The following is a 26,968-nucleotide window of genomic DNA, read 5'->3' as shown; positions in this document are numbered from 1 at the left end:
GCTGCAATGTAGCAGAGGACACGACTACTTCGGTCAGAACAGTGGAAACCACACAGTGGTAAGGCTGAGTTCACACTTCAGTTATTGTGAGCCAAAACCAGTAGAGATCAGGTGTAATGGTAAGATATTCATCTGTTCCTGGTTGTAACGCACTATCACTGATGGAAATAACTGGCTAAAGCCTCATTCACACCTCAGTGTTTTCATCAGTGATTTTGAGCCAAAACCAGGACTAGCGCCTCCACAGACAAAGGCCTCATACACACGACTGTATGTGTTTTGCGGGCCGCCAAAAAAATGGATGATGTTCCCTATGGCATCTGTTTTTTTTGCTGATCCGTTTTTTTGGGCAGACCCATTGTAATAATGCCTATCCTTGTCCGCAAACTAGAAGAAAATAGGACATGTACAATTTTTTTTGCGGAGCAACGCAATGGACATACTGATGCGGACAGCAGACAGTGTGCTGTCTGCGTTTTTTGCGGACCCATTGAAATGAATGGGTCCGCATCCTATCCGCAAAAAAAAACTGAACGGACACGGAAACAAAATACGCTCGTGTGCATGAGGTCATAAGGTGTAAGGGAAAGCTCTGCTTCTGTTCTGTGTTTAGAGCCACACCTGGTTTGGGCTCACAATCACTGATGGAAATCACTGACCGAAAACTGACCTGTGAATGGGGCATTAGAGTACAGCTACATGGCAACATGAATGTTGTGCGACATTTCATATAATATATTTCAGTGGTGTCACAATGCGACATGCTGCGACATAGATACAACAGTCACACACAAAAAAAGTGTAGACAGAGCCTTAATTCATGTAAAGGTAACTACAAAGGAAAGGACTTCCCACAGCCAGTGACTTAGATCACCAGTGAAGCGGGCATTTTCCGGAGCTCGTTGCCATGGTGAAGCCGATTGCTAGAGGATTACACCTTACCCCTCCGCCAATTGGCTGTCCTGGACACTCCCCTCCGGCAACACCACCTGGGAGAGCCAATCATATGTCAGAGGCGGGCCAGATTTCATAAGCGCACACTTTCTTAGGACCGCCTTGAGGCGTTTGGTACACTACTCAGGCAGACATCTTTATGGTGGGCAAATCTGTCACCCTCCTACTACTCCGTGTCCTAATGCGGTCGGTGACATCATACAGGACATAAGGGGCCGCCCGGGAAATCCCGGCTATGTGTAAAACAGCCATTCCTGAATATAGAAGTCGTGCAGTCATGTTTATTGAGTAACACACGGAGTGCTCCAAGCCCCTGTCCTGGCGCACGTACAAAGCTATGCGTGACGTCAGTTCCCTTATTAAACAGGGAGTCCTCGTCGTCCGTTCCTGCCCCTCGTGACGTCACGTCAGAGCCGCGTCCTTCTCCTCCAGCCGAGCCCCCACCTGTACCCGGCAGCTGTGTGACCGAGACAGCGAGTCCGTGAGGTGACCGAGGACAGCGGATACCGGGGGTGAGTAGTATGCCTGCGGCCCACTCATGTCCTACCGTGGAGATATCCCATTCAGCAGTGGCCGTCTGTGCCGCCATGTACAAAGGACAGTCCTTACTGGGACACTAGTGAGATGCAGAGTGATCATTACTTCAGCTTATGTGTCACTGGAAGCAGTGTGCTGTCATTCCCATGGTCCCCGGGCAGGTTATTCTCCACATCTGTGGGTTAAGGTTGGATCACTTGATGGACACTTAAAGGGGAGCTCCATCAGCGAGTGTACCCTCAATCCCACAGTCCTGGGGAAGGTTTATCTCCACTTTTGTGGGGTAAGGTAGGGTTGATACATCAGCACCTGTCATCTCATTCCCACAGTCCTGGGGCAGGCGTCTCCATTTCTATTGGGATCTGTGGGATAAGGTAGGGTTGGTGCACACTTAAAGGGGAGCTCCATCGGCAGGGCAGTTATCACTAAGGGCTTGTTCACATCTGCTTTGGGGTCTCTGTCACATATTCCGTCCGTACGTAGAGGGACCCTGCATGCAGGACCTTTTATTTTTCTCTCCGCTAATAAAGTGGACTCCTAAACAGAAACTGCACGGATCCCATTATGGCCGGTGGGATCTGGTTGGTTCCTTTCAGTTATGTGCGGAATCGGGCTGTTCTGTTATTTTCATTCTTCTGCTCCTGTACCGTAGCCGGGTGATGGAAATCCATAGCATTGGTGTGAACTGCCCCTGATATTGTGCTGAATTATATAGGTTCCCCGTATAAACATGGGAGACCCTGGTCACCTCCGTGCTCACCTCATACTGTGACAAGGGGGTATCTCGGGTCAGTGTACCAGCCATTAGAAGCTGACTTCTTGTAGGACAGGAGCGCTCCGGCTGGACCAGGAATGTAGACAATTGTATTTGGGCTTCACTTTGCAGAGTGTGGATCATCTCGGTTGGGAGCATTTTCCTCATCAAGTGACTGGCAGTCGCTGGCATGTCAGAGGGGAGGAATCAGGACCCCGGACAGTTCAATGGTGGCGGAGGCAAAGTGCCACCTCGAGGCACTGAGAAAAAAGGCTGTAAGTATTGACTTTACTCCTCTTGGGAAACCCTGCTGCCGTCAGCAGACTTGTCTCCCTTGGCTTTTTGTACCATCAGCCCGAGCTGCCCCCATTAGCGGGTACGTTCATACTTCCATGGTATTCCAGTAGGACAGATATCTGGCGGGCAGGACCAAGCTCTGACCATCTCCAGATCTCATGGTCTGTAGCTGGAGGCTCATATCCACAAATCATTTCATGGTCACTTTGTGTTCCTTCCACAGCTTGGGCCTCATATATGACAAACGTCCCGACCCTGATTGTCATGATTGGGTTGCCTGCTAGAGGGAAGACGTACATGTCAAAGAAGTTAACCCGATACCTCAACTGGATCGGTGTGCCCACAAAAGGTAGGTCTAGTAAGTGTAAGAAATTCCAGGAGCCTGTAATGTCTTTGCGGCTCTGGAGGTGTCCTCCTTTCTGTTTCGCACTTTAGACAAAGCTCAGTTGATGTTCCTCAGACTAGCTTTGCATCCTGATATCTGCTGCCCTCTCTGTGCAGGATATAAGCTGAGCTCTGATACGTAGCTTTATATGATCTGAAGAGAGACCCCCAGCTGTATACCCTGAAGAGGCGAAACAGCACCATTTTACTTACAGCTGCCTAACAACATGGCTTCCGTTGCAGAGAAAATTAAAGTGTGTTTTTTTTTTTTTTTTTTTTACTGATCGGTGGGGGCTGCCGATCAGCTGTTTCAGAATGCATCGGCGCTCACAGTAGTGCAGCAGTTGTCTTGCAGCTTACCAAGCACAGCGCCATACATTGTATAGTGGCCGGGCTTGGTATTGCAGTCAGTCCCCCATTCACTTCTATGGGGCTGAGCTGTACCTAGCCCAATCGACACATGAACGTGACATTTGAGTGCTGGGAGCGGGGGGCAGTATGCAAATAAAAATTGGCGATGTGCCATACTACTCATGTATTAATGTAATCCGGAATTGTGGTGATAGATTCCATTTAACAGGTTAGTGATGGGCCTTTCGTGCAGACCCCCCAACATGGCTGGACCTGTGGAGGACATCATACTTGCCTATCTGCTTCCGCTGGGTTCTGGCATCTTCCCCTGCTGACGCTGCAGATCTCAGGTCTCCAAAGTGACGTGTCCCCATGCTTCACATGACCTAGCAACATTATGCATGGTGGTAGGGCATGTCGCCACTGCGGCCAGTCGTTGGCTTCAGAGGTCATGTGACCTCTGCAGTGAAGGAGTCTGAACCCAGCTTCAGGGGTCAGGCAAATATCATTCCCTACACAGGTCCGGTGGTCTGCTTTAATAAAGCAATAGGAAAGTTCTTTTCTCTAGGCCTTTCCATAGAAGGCTGCACAGTGGTGACCTAGAATACGTGTGTATAGCACTGGCAGGGCAAAAATGTACATAATTACTCACACCATGTACCGCACAGACCTTCCTCCCTTTTAGACTGACTGCTGGTTAGCATGAAACATGCATCATCTTATTGTCTTATGGTGCTTTTAATGTTAGAGCAGCCAAGGACAGTTAAAGGGGTATTCTGACCATGATTGAAATGGCCCTTTATGTTTAGATTTAGACGTCTGTGAGAAGTGATGAGTTTGGGCGCTCTATGGAGTCCATCGGTGTGGACATTAAATGAACTAAAGCCAGGCATTTACCGAGTGTACGCATTTTGTAACTTCTGACCAGAACGGCTGATCTCGGCAGAATCCGGTGACGAGGTGAAACAACCTGGACAACCTCTCCACGCGCCGGACTCGCAGCGCGAGTATGCACTGTAGCAGCTCCCGTCCTGATCTCCCAGCACTGCCGGGGTCTCGTAGCATTATATTGATTTATGAAGCTATGTAACCCTTAGGCCCCTTTCACACGAGCGAGTCTTCTGTGCGGGTGCAATGCGTGACGTGAACACATAGCACCCGCACTGAATCCTGACCCATTCATTTCAATGAGTTTGTGTACATGAGCGTTGTTTTTCATGCATCAGTTCCGCGTTGCGTGAAAATCGCAGCATGCTCTATATTCTGTGTTTTTCATGCAGCCCTGGCCCCATAGAAGTGAATGGGGCTTCAGTAAAAAACACATTGCATCTGCAAGCAAGTGCGGGCACAATGCGTTTTTCACTGATGGTTGCTAAGAGATGTTGTTTGTAACCCCTCACGCGCGTGAAAAACGCATCAAAAGCATTGCACCCGCGTGGAAAAAACTGAACGCAATCGCAGACAAAACAGAACTTGCTTGCAAAATGGTGTGAGTTTCACTGAACGCATCCGGAGCCAATCCGCCACGCTCGTGTGAAAGAGGCCTTTAGAGTTCTGGAATGTTTTGGATAAGGCTACATTCACACGTCAGTATTTTCCTATATCCCGATTTTCGGTCCGTTTTTTGCGGATCCGTTGTTCCTGAAAATGTTTCCGTATGTCATCTGTTTTTTGCGGATCCGCAAAAAACGGAAACATGTATAAAGTTCAATAATCAAATAAAGTTGTTTGGATTTCTTTGAAAAAAAATTGAAAAAAATAAATAAAAATAAAATAAAAATTGTTATGTGTTTCCAGGAACGGATTCCGCATAAAACGGATGACATACGGAATGACATCCGAATGTCTTCCGTTTTTTTTGCGGATCCATTGACTTTGTATTGTACCAGGATCTGAATTTTGCGGACAAGAATAGGACATGTTTTATATTTAAACGGACATGCGGAACGGAACAACGGAAACTGACAGCACCCATTGTGCTGTCCGATTTTTTTCCAGGACCCATTGAAAATGAATGGGTCCAGATCTGGTCCTGATCTGTTCCGCAAAAAACGGAACAGATCAGGAAAGAAAAAACGGACGTGTGAATGGACCCCAACACTGACATAATGCTGCAGAATCTGCTTCTTCTGTCCCAGGCAATGTCCTTCATTGCCTCCTCTGATGTTTGTTTCTCAGAAATGCACCTTAAAGGGAACCTGTCGCCGGGATTTTGTGTACAGAGCTGAGGACATGGGCTGCTAGATCACCGCTAGCACATCCGCAATACCCAGTCCCCATAGCTCTGTGTGCTTTCATTGTGTAAAAAAAACGATTTGATACATATGCAAATTAACCTGAGGTGAGTCCTGTCCCCGACTCATCTCGCGTACAAGACTCATCTCAGGTTAATTTGCATATGTATCAAATCATTTTTTTTTTTTACACAATAAAAGCACACAGAGCTATGGGGACTGGGTATTGTGGATGTGCTAGCGGCCATCTAGCAACCCATGTCATCAGCTCTATACACAAAATCCCGGTGACAGGTTCCCTTTAATCGCCTCTTGTTTTGTATCGAAGTAGGTGGTTTGGAGGCCTTTAGAATGGAGGTCGGCTTTGCGGCATACAAATCCCACTCCATGAGTACTCTCAGGAGTTCTGCTGAGGATGTCCTCAGGGGGTGGCATGTGGGCGCAGGAACCCTGACTTCCAGTCTTTAGAGAATATTTTCTGAGAAATAAACCATCATAGGAGGCAAGTAAAGACCTAATTGGGTCATAAGGAACAGAATAGTCAGAAACTCCAGGTGGTTTGAGGGCAATATCCAGCTGACAGCTTCACTTTAATATTTTTTTTCTTGTATATTACTTTTGCCTGTTTTTAGTATTTTCTTTTATTCTTGTTGAAGCGAGGACAGTTTGACTATTCATCTTTCTTTCTAGTGTTTAATCTAGGGGCATATCGTCGGGAAGTGGTCAGATCCTACAAGTCTTATGAGTTTTTTCGTCATGACAATGCAGAGGCCATGAGAATTCGCAAGTAAGTTGAAATGTGGCTTGCTTTTTTTAAAGCTTCCTTTTTTTTTTTTTTTTTTTTTTTTTTTTTTGGCAGAGGGTGACACTTTGCCACATCCATTATACATTCCTGCTAGTATGGGGAAGAGTATGCCTATGTTCTTAGACGTCTATGTGGATTCATTATCATTGGCTCAGTCGATTCATCCGATTTCACAGCCTCATGGATTTTTCTGCAGTCATGAAGAATTCCATCCATATGAATGTATAAGTCTAGTTTCCGACGAGCGTGTCCTGTAGGGATACTGTGCTCCAAGTGTGAGCGTGATTTCCCATTGTGGACACTGCTCGTTTCGCAGGAGAGCACATCATTATAATGCTGTGTGTCTCTGCACAATCTTACAGAGTTACACTGACAGCATTATGTCAGTATGATTCAGTAGATGCAAGTTCAGCCTTAAATATCAGTGCGCGATTCCCGCACAGGGCACACTCGTCTGAAAGAGGCCTAATACATATGCCTAACTGTACAAGTGTTCCATTCCCAGATTGGCTATGTTAATCATTCTGTGTGTAGCTGCAATAATTGACCTTTATTGTATATCTTATATTGCAACCATTGTCATTGGATATCACTTTGCCACATCCACCGTAGATGCGAATGGTGCCTGGCGTAACCCTAGTGACTTACAATGGAGTCCGTTAAGGTTTCTGGCATTAATACTGCCATATGTTGCACTATTCTGGCCGTGAAAAGTGGTGGAAACCTTGATGGAAGTCCTAAAAAAACTGTGCGCAGTGCACTTCGTGATTTGTGATGGTATTGGAATGGATAACTAAAGACTTCTACTGTTCACCAACATCTAATCTCACTTTTCTTGTAGGCAGTGTGCTCTGATCGCCTTGGAAGATGTGAAGTTTTATCTAACAGAGGAAGGAGGCCAGATTGGTGTAAGCTAAGAATACATGCGTGTGAAAAAGCATGGACACGCCATGTAAAGACATTTTGTGTAACATGACTGCATCAATATTTGATCTTGCTTGCTGATTGACTACATGCGTCTGGGAAGTTGGCACTTATCTCTGCAAGGACATTCCTGAACGTCCTTGCTGCATACTAATCGTGAAGCCGCAGGAGTAGGGTACCCCATAGAGAAGGCAAGGATGGTTTTTGATAATCCCTGCCTTCTCCATCGTTCTCCAACTCAATAAACGCTGCGTATACAGATCAGGAGGCAGTAATTTCCTGCTCTACTCCTAGCAGTCATGTGATCGCTGGGTGTCTGCATGAGCTGCTGGGTCTTAGCAGAGCTCTGCAATGAGGCTGCACAGCCTTTTACAACCTCCTCTGGAGACTGTATTCCCCCTGCAACTGGGGCTAATAAAAATACGTGTAAAATAAAATAGTAATAAAAATGCCACCATGCCCCACCCCAATAAACATAAACCCTTATATGCCGTATATCAAAAAGACTGTTATAGAAAGGGGGCATAATTTTAGTTGCACGTTTTGCTGTTAAAATGAAAATAAAATGTGACCAACATTTTCCCCTTTTTTTTTTTTTTTTTTTTTAAACGTAACTATAAACAATGAAAATCAAATAATCTCAAATACCATTTATTACAGTTTTATTTATTTATTACATCACCTTTATTATTTTCTGTTTGGTGATCAAGTATTGGTTTGTCCACATACAGCTTTACATGGGGTGTCCTTCATTTTACTCTTTACTGTCACATTTTTTGGCTAGTATACTATTGGTAGCGTAAATGCACCTCTGTATGTCAGCACAAAAAGAATGAAGAAAAATTCATGCAGGGTCTTTTTTCTATTTTTTTTTTTTTCTGGCGGCATGTCTTGTATATGGAAATAATACAGAGGATGAATGCTATGTAGTGAGGCAGGGCTGAGACGAGGGGCAGGCAGGGGTAGCATTTGTGTGCCAGCTCCTTCACTTGTACCTGCCCTCCTACATTTGAATACATTCCTACGTTGGCAGCAGTGCCAGCGAGTGGCTCCTCATCAGTCACTTCCTCTTACAGTACAGGAATGAAGAAAGCAGGTATTGAGGGCTCTGGGGAACCCGACGTAAGGTCACTCTTCCTGGGGCACTGTACCGTGAGTCGCATCTTCTACCCCTAAATGTTACCAAGGACCTTGCTGGGATCTTCATGAATGCAATGATATGCTAAACTATAGTCTTGTGGGATCTGATAACCACTACACGCACCTCAGATATACCTTTCCTTGAGGACCGTTTTGAGGTACCAGTCCTAAGGAGAAGCACATTCCACAACCCATCTACAATAAACCAACAGGGGTGTTGAAAGGTCACTTTTTTATTTCCTAAATGTAGGTGCATATTAAACGCTCCCCCATCCCCATATTTGTGATTACTACGTGGCTTCTCTACCTTATGTGTCAGAGCGCTGTGTCCCCCCCTATGAAAGCTTAACTAGATGCCTCCTCAGCTATGACAGATGCTCATCTTTCATGTGAGAAGGAACTGTCCAAAGTGGGCAGCACATTTACAGTACATGTACACAGCAGCGTGGTTTATGTGGATTATCTGCACCAAAATCTGCATGTGTTACTTGCGAAAAACCAATTGATTTCAAAATTCTGCACACGGTGTAGATGAGATGTTTAAAATCTCATCTACTTAGATGGTACTGTATTGCGTTGTGGATTTTCCACGTAGTCTGCACCATGTGCGTGTGGCCTAAAAGGGGCTGGGCAACTATGGGAAGGTTTTGGCAAACCCTCCCTCTTGGGCAGGCCTGCGAAGGGTAGCGTACTTACCTACTTCCCATTATTTCTCTCCCCGGTTGTGGCTGGTCCACTGTGCTCCAAGGATGTCAACTTCCGGGGAGAGAAGGTCTGCCCAAGGTATGGAGGGGAAGGGGGGTTTGCCAAGAACCACCAAAGGTACACTTAAGGAAAGAAGGAATGTTGGGCCACGGTAAGCAATTGATTGAGCTAAAGAAAAAGCTTCTTTTTATCTATACCCAGGTTTTTGACGCCACGAATACCACTCGGGAAAGAAGAGATCTTATTTCAGACTTTGCCAAGGAAAATTCTTTCAAGGTAATATACATATACATACATATATATATTGTGCATGGGCTGGAGAATTACCTTTTATTGAGATTGTAGCCTCAATCACACTTGTATATTCCGTATCCATAAGCCAAAACCAGGAATGAGTTTCTCTTTACATACTGCAGGTGTGAATGAGGCTTTACAGTCTGTTTTCTCTCCTTTTTATTTAAAGGGATTATCCAGAATCTGAGAGAAAAAAATTAAAATGGTGGCAAATCTTAGGGAAAAAAAAACACTACTTGCCTCTTTCCCCCAGTGGTCCAGCGTGCCATCTCTGGTGATCCTTACATTGGGCCAGCATGTGACTGTGGCAGCCAGAGTGGCTGGTCGGGAAAAATACGCCACCGCTCCATTGAGTTCTGTGGGAGCGCCGAAGATAGCTGAGCACTGTACTCTATCTCCGGCACTCCCATAGAAATTAATGGAGCAACGGTGCACTTTTCTGACTAGCCGCTCCATCCATTTCAAGGGGGCTCCTTAGGGTACGGGGCCCCCGCTCTTGTGATCAGTGTTGGTCTCAGTGGTAGAACCCCTTCCAATCTGATAGTTGTCGCCTATCCCGTGGATAGGGGATGTCTTATTATAACCGAATACCCCTTTAATATATTAATATTGGTTTATCGAATTATACATAGTTATATCCTATAACCTGCATAGTGATTGTGCGGTAGTGAACTCAATAAGGAAAGTAATATTTCCTTATTGTAGGATATTGAATATCATCTATATCCACCATTTCTCAGGTGGAATGTAAGGTGATTATTATGCAGATAATACTACATTTTGAAAAAAAAAGTTCACCAAGAACCACTAATCCAAGACACTAATGGTAAAACGATAATATCGTAGCGTTTTCTGCAACAAAGTCTGATAGAAATCCAGCGGAGAGCACAGGGGTTCATCTCCTGCTGATATCTTTGGTGCCGAACCGAGGTGGTTGTGCTGTGCGCTGCGATTGGCCAGCAGTGCAGCAAGGGACACGCCTCCTACAAGAAATCAGTCAGAGGGAGCGCAGACACCGGAGCCTATACCGGGCGAACGGAGCGGCGCCCAGACTTACTAGTAAGTGCAGGAGGACCCCTGGGCGCCGCTCTGCCCACAGGTATAGTTAGTTTTTAGTTTGTAGAGTAGTGAAAGGTCCTCTTTAATATGCAGTTGATATGTGTTTTTTTTCATCTCATAATATCATCTATAAATGAGATTAGTCAACCTGGTTATATTCAATATCCGCTGCCTGTTATTAATCTCCTCCTTTCTTTGGTTTCTGCTATTAAGGTTTTTTTCGTGGAGTCCGAATGTGATGACCCAGAAGTAATTGCTTCTAATATCCTGGTAAGTGTAACATAGACCATTTAAAGGGAACCTGTCACCTGGATTTTGGGTATAGAGCTGAGGACATGGGTTGCTAGATGGCCGCTAGCACATCCGCAATATCCATTCCCCATAGCTCTGTGTTCTTTTATTGTGTCATAAAAACGATTTTATATATATGTAAATGAGGCTACTAACGTTTCAAGAGCCCAGACACGCCCACTGTGAAGGAGCCCAGCACCGCCCCACATCCTCCGAATCTCCTCCTTGCTCCCCGACGTCACAAAGCTAGAGCCCCGTAATCTCACGATGCGCAAGCTAGCGCATGCGCAGTGTTGGCATAATGTTTCTTCCCTGTGCTGGCATCAGCCTCAGGGAACGAACTGCGCTTGCGCATCGCGAGATTACGGCGCTCTAGCTTTGTGACGTTGGGGAGCAAGGAGGAGATTCGGAGGATGCTGGCCGGTGCTGGGCTCAGAGTCAGAGAACGCTGGACTCATCTCTCAAACATGGAGGAGACAGGACTCATCTAAGGTTAATTTACATATCTATAAAATATTTTTTTACACAATAAAGCACACAGAGCTATGGGGACTGGATATTGCAGATGTGCTAGTGGTGATCTAGCAACCCATGTCCTCAGCTCTATACACAAAATCCCGGTGACAGGTTCCCTTTAACCAGCGTAGTTCTGGGACACTCGGCCTGCCGTCGGCATAAACCTGTTACTGAAGGTCACCTTTCAGGAGCTGAGGAATTTTCCGCAAAGTAGCAGAGACCAGCACGCTCTAGTTTCTTGAGATCCTCATGAGCTGCTGAAGGAAATGGAAAGTACTCGACAGTAACCTTGCCTTTACTGACAACGTCTGCGTTTCGGTGTGAATGTTGTCATAAATCTTAGAGAGGGCCTGTCGCCCGCAGCACAGGCTGAGGTTCATGTCCCTAGATGTCAGGATTATGGATAGTCTAGTGTGGTATATTCCTCTGTGCTGCAGAAGGCAGGGGTCACTTTGTTTGAACTCCATACGTGCCCATTAGTGTTGAGCGAATCAAAGTCAAACATTTTGTGATTTTTCGTGAAGCGAATTTCAGCAAAGCAGCCAAATCAAATTTTCCAGAACTTTGCTCATCGCTAGTGCCAATGGGTAATGTGGTGACTGCAAGCAGTAGGGTTGTCTCTGTTCTGTGTACATATGGTTATATGGATCAATGCACTGAAGTCCTAGGACTGTTATGATAAGTGTGTAGTGAGGTTTTTCTCTCCCTTCCCCTAGTTTTCCTTCTGGTCCCTTTCCATCAGGAAGGAAATGCTTGTTCCCGATAATTGGCCTGTGTAAAGGTGCAGCCGATCACCCAATGTCTGAGCAAACACTTGTTCATCGAGTGAAATTATCCTTTATGCTGAAACCAAAATTTTCAGCTCTGGGCAGCAGATCCTTCTGTGTAAACTGCGATCTACTGCCCAGAAGCAATGAATCTGTAGGAGATGAGCGATGGCAATAGCGCGTCCTCATTACAGTGGAGGTGATTGCTGCATGTAACTGCAGCTCTCACCTCCCCTGGCAATCAGGCAGTTATGTGGAAGGAACAGTTCCGTCCTCATTATTGCCTGCTCAGTTGGCACACATAAAATTTGCCTTTACATCCTCAAAACTGTTGGGTACGACTTATTAGCGAGTGGGATCTCAGTTTAGGCTCTGTTATTAAATTTTTGTCAAATTTGGACTTAAAAAAATAGTGCGGCAGGGAGTGTTTGCCGTCATAACCACAGTAAAAAGCATTCTCCAAGATACAATGGATCTATACAAGATGGCAGAACCTTTTAGCAATGATTTGTGGTTTCCGTTATAAACAGAAGCCAAAATGCAGATGTGAACAGAGCCTTAGACTTCAAAGTCTGAACTGAGGTGTGTACAAACCTGTTAGTACAGAGAAAACGGATATTTTATACCACAAGTCACTAAATACCGCTGTTCGGTGATCTGTCTATACAAACGATAAAAACTAGTACCAGATAAAGACATGGGTTCCTTTTTCTATCATTTTATTCTTTTTTTGTTTCCCATATAATGCTAACTTGCCACCAATATTCTAGCCGTATAATTTGCGTTGTTTTAGGGCAGCTGGGTGATGCCATCCCTGTCTAACCACCAGCCCAGAGATTGGTTCCCTGAATAGTGAGGATGCCGGTCTCTCCTGTGAACAAGGATTACATTATCATCTACGCTGCTGTGAAAAAGTACTTGCCTCCTTCCCAATTTCTTATTGGTAACAGAAGATTCTTTCAGATCCTCAAACTACTTTTAATATTAAACAGAGATAACCCAAGTGAACACAAAATGCTGCTTTTCAATTATGACTTTATTTGTTGAGGGAAAAATGAATTTGCCCTTAAAGGGATTCTGTCGCCTCTTTTTAGCCTATAGAGCTGCAAACATGCACGGTTAGATGGCCGCTAGCATGTTCCCAATATACTTGTCACATAGCGCTGTTTGTTTTTATTGTGTTTAAATATTTTTTTTATAGATATGTAAATGACCCTGGTAAGGAGCCCAAGGGGCAGTACTAACCTTCTTGGAGCCCAGCCACGCCCCCTGTGAAGCTTAGCACCGCCCACCGCCTGCGTCCTCTGAATCTTCCTCCTTACTCACAGTTAGATTGCCGTAATCTCGCGATGCATGAGCTCGCGCATGCACAATGCCGGTAGTGTTCCTTCCCTGTGCTGTCATCAGCCTCAGGGAAGGAACTGCGCATTGCGAGATTACGGCAATCTAACTGTGAGCAAGAAGGAGATTCGGAGGACGCAGGCGGTGCTGGGCTCCAAGAAGGCTAGTACAGCCCCTCGGGCTCCTTACCAGGGTCATTTACATATCTATCAAATTAATTTTTTTAACACAGTAAAAGGACACAGCGCTATGGGACAGGTATATTGCGGACATGCTAGCGGCGATCTAGCCGTGCATGTCCGCAGCACTATAGGTTAAAACAAGGTGGCAGAATCCCTTTAACTTCAGTTGGCAATTGGTTCAGTTTCACTAGCCACACCTAGGTATGATTACGGCCAGACCTGTTCAGTCTAAACATCACTTAAATAGAACCTGTCTGGCAATGTGAAGCAGGCTAGAAGATCTCAAAGAGCGGTCCATGATGCCACATTCTAACCTACCAGTTTGGAAAGGCTTACAGAGGCATTGCTAAGGCCCTCCACAGAGCCGTTATCTGCAAAATGGAGTAAGGGTAGTACAGTGAGGAACCTTTTCAGGAGTGGCTGACCTTCCAAAGCTTCACCAAGGGTGCATCAATGACTTATTCAGGAGGTCTCAAGACAACCCAGATGAACATCTGAAGATCTGCAGGCCTCACTTGCCTTAGGCCTCATGCACACGGCCGTTGTTTTGGTCCGCATCTGAGCTGCAGTTTTTGCGGCTTGGATGCGGACCCATTCACTTCAATGGGGCCGCAAAAGATGCGGACAGCACTCTGTGTGCTGTCTGCATCCGTTGCGCCGCTCCATGGCCCTGCAAAAAAAAATATAACCTGTCTTATTCTTGTCTGTTTTGCTGCCGTGTGCATGTAGCCTAAGTTAAGATCGTTGTCCACAATTTGACAGTAAGAAAGATACTTGGTAGAAATAGCATCCTTGGGAGACCTGCAAGGCCAAAACCACTGCTTACCAAAAAGAACAATAAGTCTTCTCTCCTATTTGCCAAGAAGCATCTTACTCATGGAAGACATAGGTCCTATTATATCTGGCATAAAGCTAACGCCACATTCCGTCATAAGAACATCATCCCAACAGTCAAACGTGGTGGTGGTGGTAGTGTGGTGATCTGCGGCTGCTTTGCTACTGTATGAACTAGACAACATGTCATAATTGATGGAAGCAGGAGTTCTCCAAAAATCCTGAAGGAGTGTTGACGTGTCAGTTTGTGACCCAAGCAAGTACACACAAGCAAGTTCACTGCTGAATGGTTCAAAAGAGGCAAAATTAAGGTTTTGTAGTGGCCGAGTTGAATCCCATTAAGATGTTGTTGCAAAATCTAAAACATGTAGCTCGTACTTGAAAACCCTCCAGTGTAGCAGATTAAAAAGACTCTTAGGGAGGGTTCACATCACATTTTTGTAATATACGTTAACGGAGGCTTCAAACAGATGCTATACTATGGCATCTGCAGCACTCGTCGATTTGTAGCAAATATAGTGTGGATTTATTCCATAAAAACAGCAAGAGAATGCGACGTTTCGACCATTCCTGGTCTTTTTTTCAAAAGAGCGGGAACGGTCGAAACGTTGCATTCTCTTGCTGTTTTTATGGAATAAATCCACACTATATTTGCTACAAATCGACGAGTGCTGCAGATTTTTTGTATTGCTATTGATGGTGGATCAACAGCCAGGATCCTGATCTGCTTGCACCATCATTACCGCGGTCAAGGTATTGTGTATGGTCTTTACAATTGGCTCATTTTGGATATAGGAGTGCTGCCGGACTTCTCTTTATATACTATGGCATCTGTCACCATAGGGTTTCATTGTAAAAAGAAACAAAAAAGTATGTTAATGTATACGTTTCTTTGCAGGATGGGAAAGTGTAGTGTACCATGTTTTTCCAGCAAAAAACATATATATTTTTTAATTTTTTTACACCAGTTATTAGGTGTAAGGGGGGCTTTTATTTTTTCATATGGGTGCCTATAGGTTTTGAATATGTCTTCCATAAATGGAATGATCATTTGACCCCCCTTTAGGACATCCACCGTACGTGTACAGCAGATGGCACCTGATCCATTCTTCATAGCTGCTGGGTTTTTGCTGTTTGTATTCCCCTTAGGTGCCGTAGTCCGTTGTGACCAATGCATCTGAGGCGCCTTTCCCTGGGAGCACTGTTCTCTTGGGGCTTGAATGGCTTTCCTACGCTGAGATCTGGGAAGCCTGTCATTTGTAGTGATAGGCTGGACCCTGTGGGAGGCTACCAGCCCTATTATAGGTACATTACTATGTAGGCCTGCAGGTGGCAGTGTTCCATGGGAATATACTGAATTTATCATACACTACTGTATTACCGGTAAATCACAGTAGTGTAATGCTTAAAAAAAAAAATATATATATATTATATTAAAATAACCTCCTTTCCCTATAATAAAAACATATTTATCCCATGTGGTGAAACTGTACCGGAAAATAAAGATCAAAATGGCCAATTCAACGCTTTTTAATCACTTCACCTCCCCCAAAAAATTGAACAAAAAGAGATTAGAAAGTCAAACACCCCCCAAAATGGTATTACTGAAAACTATAGATGACCCTGCAAAAAATGAGCCCTCACTCAGCTCCAACGACGTAAATATAAAAAAGTTATGGAGGTCAGAATATGGCAATGAAAAGAGAAAAATAATTTTTTCTAAGATTTAATTTTTTTAGGTATTAAAGCACAAGAAAAACGATATAAATGTGGTATTGTTGTAATCATACAGACCAAGGGAATGAAGGGCACAGTTTGGTTTTACCTCATAGGGAACATCGCTAAAACGAAAACCATAAAACTATGGCAAATTATTTTTTATTTTTTTCCAATTCCAGCCCATTTGGAATTTTTTTTCAAGCTTCCCTCTACATGATATGCAATATTAAATGGTGCAGTTAGAAAGTACAACTTGTCCTGAAAAAAACAAAAACCCTGATACAGGTGTGTTATGGCTCTGGGAAGGCAGGGAGTGAAAAACAAAAATGGAAAATCGCTGCATCATGAAGGGGTAAAATCTGCTTATTGTGCTTACTTATGTTTTTATCCCATATTAAACTTGTTTGGATGATATGAAACCTTTTATGTTACAAATGATCAAAAATAGAATAAATTTGGTGAGACAGATACTTTTTGATAGCACTGTATCAAATCTCTCAAGGCGGCTCCTGGGGACCTACCCTCCTCACCAGATGTAGAGTCCTAACACTCCCTTGACTCAGACTTTTTCCCATTTAGGCCCCTTGCACACGTTCCGTTTTATGCGTTCCGTATACGGAACCATTAATTTCAATGGATACGCAAAAAAACGGAAGGTACTCCGTATGATTTCCGTTTTTTTGTTCCGTTTAAAGATAGAACATATTATTGTCCGCATAACGGACAAGGACTGTACTGTTCTATCACGGGCCAGCTGTTCCGTTCCGCAAAAAACGGAATGCACACGGACGTCATCCATATTTTTTGCGGATCCGTTTTTTGCAGACCGCAAAATACTTAAAAAGCTATACGGTCGTGTGCAAGAGGCCTTCTACTGTTTGAGTGCTGTGTGCAGAATCACCAGTGTATCTCTGAGATTCAACTTCACACTGCTCTCCCCTGCCTACTGCTTGTTAATGCTGACACACGCAGCAGGTAGGGGAAAAGACTGGAGCTGCATTACATAGAATACACTGAGACTCTAGAGTGTGAATTGAGACATAACTTCTATGTGTGATCTGTCACTTGCTGCACTTATGTAGATCTCAGATCAGAGCGAGTGCAGTGTGATAAGACTGTAGGCTGCATTAGGAACTGTATCGGAGAAGAAAAGAATCGCCTTGGCAGGCAAACCATAAATGGCACTTTTTTTTTTTTTTTTTTCATAGGTTTTTCTCACAGCACTTCGCTCTGATTTGTACTAGGAGCCACATAGTTGTTCAGCATCACAGCAAATACAGAAAATGTGTTCTATGAATAAAAATACATGAAATATATTAATGTTACTATCTGTTTAATTCCAGGAGGTGAAAGTGTCTAGTCCTGACTATCCTGAAAGACATCGTGAGAATGTCATGGATGACTTCCTTAAGAGGATTGAATGCTATAAGGTTACTTACGAGCCACTGGACCCAGATTCTTATGACAAGTAAGAGGAAAATATGCAGCATTATGTGTAACATAATTTAGGATTTAACGCGCAGGTATACTGGTCATACATTGGAGTAAATCCACTACTAGATGTAACCTGTAAAAAACAAAGGCTTTTCTTCCCATAAAACGACTTGTGTGTTGCCAAGAAACAGGTACAAGGGTAATAGAAAGTCAAATATTAGTATAAAGGCAGAAACGCTGGATCTGGGATCTCTCGCTGCAAGCTGTCAGGTATTTCTGGCTAACTACCACAGCAACCGGAAAAGAGCTGAAAGAACACTAAACCGGTCATAGTCCCCCATGATCAGAGTTTTGTATGAATATAGGAGCTGATAATATTACTTGCACATAAGATTTTCCTAGATTATGTGATCATTTAAAATGCTTAAAGGGCTTCTGTCACCCCCCTAAAGCCTACTTAAAATCCTTATACTGTGATATATCAATATATAGTGCTCTTACTCATTTTCGTTCAGTAGTTTCTTAAAAAAACAGACTTTTATAATATGTAAATCACCTGTCTACCAGCAAGTAGGGCAGTTACTTGCTGGTAGCAGCCGCATCCTCCTTTCATAAAGACGCCCCCTCCTCATGTTGATTGACAGGGCCAGCGAACGCGCTCGTCCTCTGGGTGGCCCTGTCTGCGTTCAAAATTTCGCGCCTGCGCCGTACCTGTCTTCAGTCGGCGCAGGCGCACTGAGAGGAGGACGCTCGCTCGGCCGCTCCATCCTCAATGTGCCGATGACGTCACATCTACACCCGGCGCAGGCTCACTGAGGAAGGAGCGGCGAGCGAGCGTCCTCCTCTCAGTGCGACTGCGGTGACTGAAGACCGGTACGGCGCAGGCGCGAAATTTTGAACGCATAACCATGTTATAATGGAAAATAATAAAGTAAATTGGGTCCCGGGTAACTCATCCCTCGTCTTCTTAGCAACCATGCGTGAAAATCGCATTGCATCCACACTTGCTTGCCGATGCTTGCGATTTTCACGCATCCCCATTCATTTCTATGGGGCCTGTGTTGTGTGAAAAACGCAGAATATAGAACATGCTGCGATTTTCACGCAACGCACAAGTGATCTGTGAAAATCACTGCTCATCTGAACAGCCCCATTGAAGTGAATGGGTCCAGACTCAGTGCGGGTGCAATGCGTTGACCTGAATCATTGCACCCGCGCCGAATTCTTGCCCCCGGGTGAAAGGGGCCTTAGTAATCTGCTCAGGGGTGAGGACAGCAGGTATATGCAGCTGTCGCTGGGTCCTGTTATTAACAGCTGTCTAATGGAAAGCACTGTGATCCTTGCCTTGTTGTAAAGCTTACACTATCAGACTTGGCTCAGACGCATTTGTGAGTAGTGCTGCCATGTTTTGAGCTGTCATTTAAGTGTAACTGTAATTTAATATGATCCAGAATAAGCAGTGGTGTGTACAGGGAGAATGATACTATATCTGACAATTAATATCACTTGTAGCTTTAATTTTTTTCCCCCAGAAATTTCCCCCTCTGCATATTCTGTCTTTCATTTTCAGCAGCCCCTAGGGTAATGGGGTTGAGACTAGCTTCTATGATGTGTCCTATACACTGCACACAGGAACTAGAGGAAATTCTGCTCCCCGTCACTACAGTATATCTTGTATACAGAGAATCAGCAGCAGCATGGAAGATATTCTACAGAAGTACCAAGCAATGTAGATGTGAATCCAGTGGGGACCGTAAAACACGTGTTAGGCTACTTTTACACTTGTGTTCAGAACGGATCCGTCTGGTCTCTGCACAGACGGATCCGCTCCTATAATGCAGACGATGGGATCCATTCAGAACGGATCCGTCTGCATTATAGTTTAGAAAAAATTCTAAGTGTGAAAGTTGCTCAGACGGATCTGTCCAGACTTTACATTGAAAGTCAATGGGGGACTGATCCGTTTGAAATTTAGCCATATTGTGTCAACTTCAAATGGATCCGTCCCCATTGACTTACATTGTAAGTCTGGACGGATCCGTTTGCCTTCGCGCGGACACCCGAACGCTGCAAGCAACGTTCAGGTGTCTGCCTGCTGAGCGGAGGCCAAACGCTGCCAGACTGATGCATTCTGAGCGGATCCGCATCCACTCAGAACGCATTGGGGCTGTACGGATGCGTTCGGGGCCGCTTGTGAGAGCCTTCAAACGGAAATCACAAGCGGAGCCCCGAACGCTAGTGTGAAAGTAGCCTTAAATGCAGCATCTCTTACTGCCTTGATGCTTGTTTGTAAATGCTAATAACATAATACATGTCGCTCCGCTCCAGCTCCTTTCAGCAGTATTCTGGATTCAGTCATGTTAACACCTGATCTAATGGGGTCAAGTGTGCCACTTCAGTCAAATGCTGGCCTTTGCAGTGACAAGTCCCTAAGTAGTAAGTGACCCTTGGGGATCCATCGCCACTGAGCACAGTCATTGGCTGCAGCAGTGCACTTGACCTCATCGGTCTGGAAGTCTACAGGATGAAGACCAGAAGACTACTGAAAGGAGCCAGAGTGGCAGGGAGCCGGTGAGCATGATTTTATTTATTTTTTACAAATACAACATATTGAAGCTACCAGTTTAGAAAAAAAAAAATCCCAAAGCTGGACAGCCCCTCTTACTGCCCATGCCTTATCCACCAATGGGAGTTTGGTATAATGTGTTCCTGTGTGGTGGACAGGCTGGATCTGGAAAGTGACTTAGCAAGTTTAGAGGCTGCAAACGGGTGACTGCAGGTGGAGATGGTTTTCCTGCAAACAGACAGAGAACGGTTTGGAGCAGCAGGTGGAGTTGCCACAGAGCCTCCCCACAAACTGCATGAGAAGCTGCTTGTCTGCCCACCCCTGTATCAGATGTTATAAGGCAGGAGAGCCCACTTGTCACCTGAAGCTTGGGCTGTCTACACCTGTACCATAGTTGTGTAATGTTCAAGAACCGTAACTCTCAGAGAAGACTGTTTTGAGGCTGTTCTACCTTTTTTAGCAGTAGTTAGTAAAGACTTTGTTGTTGCACTAAACCTGAACGTGTCCTTGCCATTATTATGGCACCCTCACCTTATCTATATCACATGCTTTCGGTCCTCTCCTTTCACTTCAGTTTCTGTGTAAAACTGGGTCATTCCTGATTCAGAGCCAGATGGTCCTACAGTTTCTTGTTTGCCTTGTGTTATTGGTTGCAGGTATGGATCTGTGAATATACAGGTGAAAACCGAACCATGAAGGTGGAGAGTTGTAACTGCTGCTGAAGAATTGTGTTTAGCAGTCCGTCGGACACCGTGTACTTTATGTGCTGAACCTTTTTTATGACTATATAAATATGAAACCTATTTCATTTTTTTTCCCCTATAGGGACCATTCTCTTATAAAGGTTATCAATGTGGGACAGAGATTCCTGGTCAACAAGGTGCAGGACTACATACAAAGTAAAATTGTCTACTACCTCATGAACATTCATGTACAGCCTCGGACCATCTACCTGTGCCGACATGGCGAAAGTGAATGTAATCTAGCTGGGAGGATTGGAGGAGACTCTGGCCTCTCGTCACGAGGAAAACAAGTAAGTACATGTACAATATACTTATGTTAGAAGGATAACCAAAGTTCTTTGTTGTCTGCAAATAAGAACCACAGTGCGGACACCACAGCTGACATTTGGATGAAAATACCTTGTGTATGGAATTGCTCTAGTGCTGATATGGAAATGCTTCTTACTGGAGTATATCTTATTCATGTAGTTTGCCAAGGAACTCCGAAAGTTTATTGAACAGCAGGAAATTGCGGACCTGAAGGTGTGGACCAGTCAACTGAAGAGAACAATTCAGACAGCAGAAGCCCTTGGGGTGGCTTATGAGCAGTGGAAGATTCTGAATGAGATTGATGCTGTAAGTGGATTGTTAGGTTTGTGAAAACCAGACACCTTTTTAATTCTTTTGTAAAAGATGGCCCTTTCAAGTACTGCCTGCATGTCTATTCAGACCCTTCACTCAGTACTTGGTTGAAGCACCTTTAGCAGCGATTACAGCCTCCAGTCTTCTTGGTTATGATGCCACAAGGTTTGCGCATCTGGATTTGCAGGTTTATCCTATTCTTCTTTGCAGATCATCTCAAGCTCTGTCAGGTTGGATGGGTTCTATTGACGGGAAGCTATTTTCAAATCTCCCCAGAGACTTTCATGTGTCTTTTAATGAGGATAGGATTCTTTTTGGCCGGTCTCCCATAAAGCCCAGATTGGTGGAGTGCTGCAGTGATGGTAGAAGTTTCTGCACACAGGATCTCTGGAGCTCAGCCAGAGTGACCATTTTGTTTTTGGTCACCTCTGTTACCAAGGTCCTTCTCCCCGATTACTTGGTTTGGTGTGCGGCCAGCTCTAAGAAGAGTCCTGTTTGTTCCAAACTTTTAAGAACTGCTGTGCTCTTTGGAACTTTCAGTGCAGCAAAAAAACGTTTGTACCCGTATCCAGAACTGAAGCTCCACACAATCCTGTCTCTGAGCTCTGCAGGCAGTTCATTTCTTCTGATATGCCCTGTCAGGTGTGAGACCTTATATAGACGGGTGTGTCTTTCCAAATCATGTAAAGGGTCTGAATGGTTATGTCCATGCAAAATGTTAGTTTTTCTTTTTTTAATAAATGAAATTTCTAAAATTCTGTTTTCATTTTCTCATTATGGGATATTGAGAGCAGATTGATGGGGAAATGTGATTTATATTTTTTTATTTTAGCAAAAGGCCACAGCATAAAAAATAAAATAAAAATGAAAGGGTCTAAAGACTTTCTGAAAGCATTGTATGTTCTTATAACATTGGTTGGAGGAGAGGCAAGGGTTGACTAAGCTTTCTTCTTGTCTGGCCCACTGTTTTAAAATTTTAGGTGTCCTTATCATATCCTAAAAGTATTTGTGAACATGTTAGTTTGTGGATCGCTTCCATCGTCTAAACAAACTTTGCATAAATCAGCAGTACAAGAGGGAAAAATGCCTTTTTCACTTATGAGCCATTCCCTCCCCCAACCCTCGCCTCCTGTAGTGATTATTCAGTCTTAAAGGGCTTGTCCACTCCTCAGTATAAGCCATCAATATCTGCTCGGCGGGGGGCTAATACCCTGTACCCCCACCGATCAAGTATTTCACAGTAGCTCCGGTATTGGAAGTTTGTGCTGGAACTACACAGCTCAGTCCATTGTTTAGTGGGCTACCGCAGCGATACTCTCTTTGACATGAATGGGAGCAATGCTAGTTACCAGCTCCGTCCACTGCACATTGGACTGAGCTGTGTAGCTTTAGTGCCAGAGCTAATCTGAAGCAGCTGACTAGTGGGCATGCAGGGTCTCTGACCCCCCGCAAATCAGATATTGATGACTTATCAATGGTAAAGAGCAGCCTCATTAATTCACTTCTAATATCCATCTTGAGAGACAACCATGCGGCCTATAGAAGTCTGTTTAGGAGGAAGCAGTTGAAGAGTGCTGAATTCACATCTACACTGCTCAGTGCTGCTGCATATGAGGGTGTGCTACAGAGAGATCGGGGAGCATGAGCACCTCTTCTGTGTATGCTGTGTATGTTAGATCTCATAGCATCTGCTGTTCTTTATTTTTCCTTTTTTATTGTTAGGGGGTTTGTGAGGAGATGACTTATAAGGAGATTGAGGAAAAATACCCAGAAGAGTTTTCTCTGAGAGATCAGGATAAATATCTCTATCGCTACCCAGGAGGAGAGGTGAGGTTTATAAATCTCTTTACGCGTTTGTACTGTCATTTTAACGGCTTAAAGCAAAGGATGAAGAACGCTTGTTTGTTAGAGAACTGCATGTGAAGTCATTCTGGCATCTGTTTCTATTTTACCTTTCTTCCTTTATGAGCAGGACTGCCGCGCTGTGGGGGAGGCCGGTGTTCTGCTGACCGTCTGCAGTTCCTATACTAGAAGCATACATTTCTGTAAATGCTGCTCTCAAACATAAGAACATCACCTTTTACACATTTAAAGGATAACTGTCATATTTTATTTTTTTGCTAAAGTGTAGGGCAAGTGATAGGTAGCAATTTTGCAATAGACTTTATTTAGCCAAAACGTTTATTTTTGGTAGAAAACTGGGTCTGAAATGGCCCTTAGCAGCACTCTTCAAAAGAGCGTTGCTAAGGGCCATCCATCTATTAGAAAAGACGGGCTTCCCTGGGAGACAGAAGGCTGGGCACTCATGAAGCAGTGTGCGCAGTGAGGCGGCTGCTGCTTCATGAATTATTATCACGGGGATCGCAGGTCAGTGAATGTAACCGAGCATTACATTGCATAGAAAGGGGGAATATAAATGTAATTTTAACTCCTAAGACTCCTGTGCCCAGCCTTCTGTCTCCCAGGGAAGCACGAGTCAGCAGCACAGCGTCTGCACAGCCCTTCTCCCCTTTTTTTTTTTATAGGAGACAGATGGCCCTTAGCAACGCATATTTGAAGAGTGCTGCTAAGGGCCATTTCAGCCCCAGTTTTCTACCAAAAATTAACGTTTTGGCTAAATAAAGTCTATTGCTAAATTGTTACCCATCACTTGCCCTATACTTTAGCAAAAAATAAATAAATATGACAGTTATCCTTCAAAGGTGTTATCCAACCCCAATGCCTCCCTAGCGTCACCCGAAAGAGGGGAGATGCAGCGGGCGGCGTCAGAAGCGCCGAGGGTGCCGGAGAGCCAGATAAGTACAACCTCCTGTGAGGGGCCCGGGTGTATGGGGAGGCATTTTAGGGGTTGGATAACCCCTTTAAGGTAAATCTGTACTTTTAATATTGAATTTGAAATGTTGTAGAGTACAAAATGAAACCAACATAAAAAAAATGTCATATACTGTATATGTGGTGCAACCCATTAGGCACATTTGATTCTTTTTTTTATAGCTCCTCTTAGCCATTCCCTCTTTTCTAGACAGACTTAGAACCTCTGTTATTTGAACACCTTTCCTGCCTTTCAACAGTTTTTAAAATTCTGACAACCTAGAGAATACATTCACCTATTGCATATAGAGATTTCCTAATATGTTTTCATTATGGGACCATTCTCAAAATAACCTGCTGTATTAAAAGGGTTGTCCGGTTTCCAAAATTGATGACCTATCATCAATATCAGATCGGCGGGGGTCCGACTCCAGGTAACTCGTTCGTTCAGCTCAATCCTGTGAGCACTGTGCTCTCTGCGCTATTTACCTGCTCGCGGTTTACATTGCATTGGTGAGGAGATGTAATTACAGCTTCTCCATCCCATTCACTTCAATGGCAGAGTAACTGCTCCATCCCATTCACTTCAAGGGCACAGAGTGTAACTGCTCCATCCCATTCACTTCAAGGGCACAGAGTGTAACTGCTCCATCCCATTCACTTCAAGGGCACAGAGTGTAACTGCTCCATCCCATTCACTTCAAGGGCACAGAGTGTAACTGCTCCATCCCATTCACTTCAAGGGCACAGAGTGTAACTGCTCCATCCCATTCAATTCGAGCTTTACCTACACCTGCTTGCCGCTGCAATGTCGATGGCGAGCAGGTAAACAGTAATAAGAAGGAGTCGGACCCTCGTCAATCTGATATTGCGTTTTCGTTTTGCGCTCCCTGCCTTCCCAGAGCCATAACTTTATTATTTGTCTGTTCACATAGCCATATGAGGGCTTGTTTTTTGCGGGACAAGTAGTACTTTCCATGCCACCACTTACCGTATTTTTCGCCCTATAAGACGCACCGGCCCATAAGGCGCACCTAGGTTTTTGAGGAGGAAAATAAGAAAAAATATATTTTTAACCAAAAGATGTGCTTTTGGTGGGTTTTGAACTAATGGTGGTCTGTGCATGACACTGTTATAGGGGGATCTGTGGATGGCACTGTTATGGGGGGGGAGATCTGTGGATGGCACTGTTATGAAGGGGGGGAGATCTGTGGATGGCACTGCTATATATGTGTCACCCACAGATTCCCCCACCCCATAACGGTGGCATCCACAGATGCCCTAATATACCGGAGCTAAACCTGTGGGAGGGGCCGGTGTCATGCAAATGCGGCGGGACAGTGCGGTCACTGTACTCCGGCCCCGCCGCTCACTCACTTCCTTATTGCCTAAACCTTTTATCATAATAACTTTAATTGAAGTTCCGATCCCCAGCCCCATCTGTACTACTTACTAAATGTCCTGTATGTTTTTAATAATGTGGAGGGTGCACTGCACCACCAATGGTAATTAACATTTAATACAGGAGGCGGGTGTGTCAACGCAGAATCACATAGCCGGCACCCAGTCTCTGACAGCGAGCTGCGATCAGCGTCAGCAGTTAACCCCTCAGGTGTGGCACCTGAGGCGCTAACTGCCGCTGATCGCAGCGTCCTGTCATATAGGCTGGGCACCGCCTCCTGTATTTGTATTAGACGTTATTTATCATTGGTGACGCAGTGCGCCCGCCACTCCTCCTCCCGTCTCTCAGCGTGACACAGGGGGGGAGGGACAGAGTGACTCCTTCTCCCCTGTGCTGCTGAGGGAACATGAGCGTGCTGACAGCAGCGCGCTCTGTTCTGTAATAGCAAGCTGGGCGCATTATCGGTATATGGGCAAGGTTAGATGCTGATATTGATAACTTTATGGGAGTTATTCATGATTTTTAATCGGTCGATCCCTAGTTCCCATAGGGAACTATAACAATCAATCGTCTGATTGCTATTATTATAGACTCCTAGCATTGGAATGTATGATGATTTTACTAGTTTCCTATGGAGCCCTATTACAGGCAAGGGCTTCATAGGAAATACTATGCAGCAGCCTCCTGTCATTCATAAAGACAGGGGCTGCTGCATACACGCTCCGGCTCCTCCGATCGCCACACGGGGGAGCTGGAGCATAACCGAAAGTGCGCACCTTCCGTTTCAGCACGCTCAGATGCCACGGTCAGGGTTAAATGTGTTAATTAGTTTCACTCCAGATTCATCACTGCAATCTTTTTTTTTTAAAAAGTCAGAAACTCACTCCAGTAGGCGTGGTGGAGTAAAAAAACATGGAGTAGCATTTCTAGACAGTGTCCTAAAGATGCTACCTATGCCTTTTGATAAATTTACGAGTTTACTCCTGCTGCTGAAGCAAACATGTTTACTTCGGAATTGCCATATATGCCGTTGTCTTAAGAGGCTCCAGTGGTGGAGATTTTCATGACAGTTTTTGTTGCCTTGATTTGGTAGTTTGCTAATATATTGTAACATTGTCTCCAGTCCTATCAAGATCTAGTTCAGCGCCTGGAACCTGTCATAATGGAATTGGAACGTCAGGGGAACATCCTGGTCGTTTGTCACCAAGCTGTCATGAGGTGTCTTTTGGCTTTCTTCCTGGATAAAAATGCAGGTAAGGAGTAAAAGCTATTACTCTGGGCTATAGTTGGCAGACTACTTGTA

At 44.6% G+C, this 26,968-nt stretch overlaps 1 protein-coding gene across 2 annotated transcripts in view; it reads left to right on the top strand.

Moving 5' to 3' along the window:
* Positions 1-1,189: 1,189 nt before the first annotated feature.
* PFKFB2 (6-phosphofructo-2-kinase/fructose-2,6-biphosphatase 2) overlaps positions 1,190-26,968 on the top strand; it is a 41,417-nt gene continuing 15,638 nt past the window's right edge. The window contains exons 1-12 of one of the 2 annotated variants that reach the window (XM_044288361.1): positions 1,190-1,466; positions 2,378-2,520; positions 2,766-2,891; positions 6,202-6,298; positions 7,158-7,224; positions 9,287-9,361; positions 10,652-10,708; positions 17,432-17,556; positions 20,914-21,121; positions 21,300-21,446; positions 23,175-23,279; positions 26,789-26,918. In XM_044288361.1, coding sequence (XP_044144296.1) covers positions 2,436-2,520; positions 2,766-2,891; positions 6,202-6,298; positions 7,158-7,224; positions 9,287-9,361; positions 10,652-10,708; positions 17,432-17,556; positions 20,914-21,121; positions 21,300-21,446; positions 23,175-23,279; positions 26,789-26,918 — 1,222 coding nt within the window. In that variant the 5' untranslated portion in view covers positions 1,190-1,466; positions 2,378-2,435. Of the gene's footprint in view, positions 1,467-2,377; positions 2,521-2,765; positions 2,892-6,201; positions 6,299-7,157; positions 7,225-9,286; positions 9,364-10,651; positions 10,709-17,431; positions 17,557-20,913; positions 21,122-21,299; positions 21,447-23,174; positions 23,280-26,788; positions 26,919-26,968 lie in introns of those variants that run through there. The other variant, XM_044288362.1, reaches the window with a different exon arrangement.

Source organism: Bufo gargarizans, chromosome 3 (assembly GCF_014858855.1).
Source record: "Bufo gargarizans isolate SCDJY-AF-19 chromosome 3, ASM1485885v1, whole genome shotgun sequence".
NCBI lineage: Eukaryota > Metazoa > Chordata > Amphibia > Anura > Bufonidae > Bufo > Bufo gargarizans.
The sequence above is the reverse complement of the archived record's forward strand: the minus strand, read 5'-3'. Positions and strand labels throughout refer to the sequence as shown.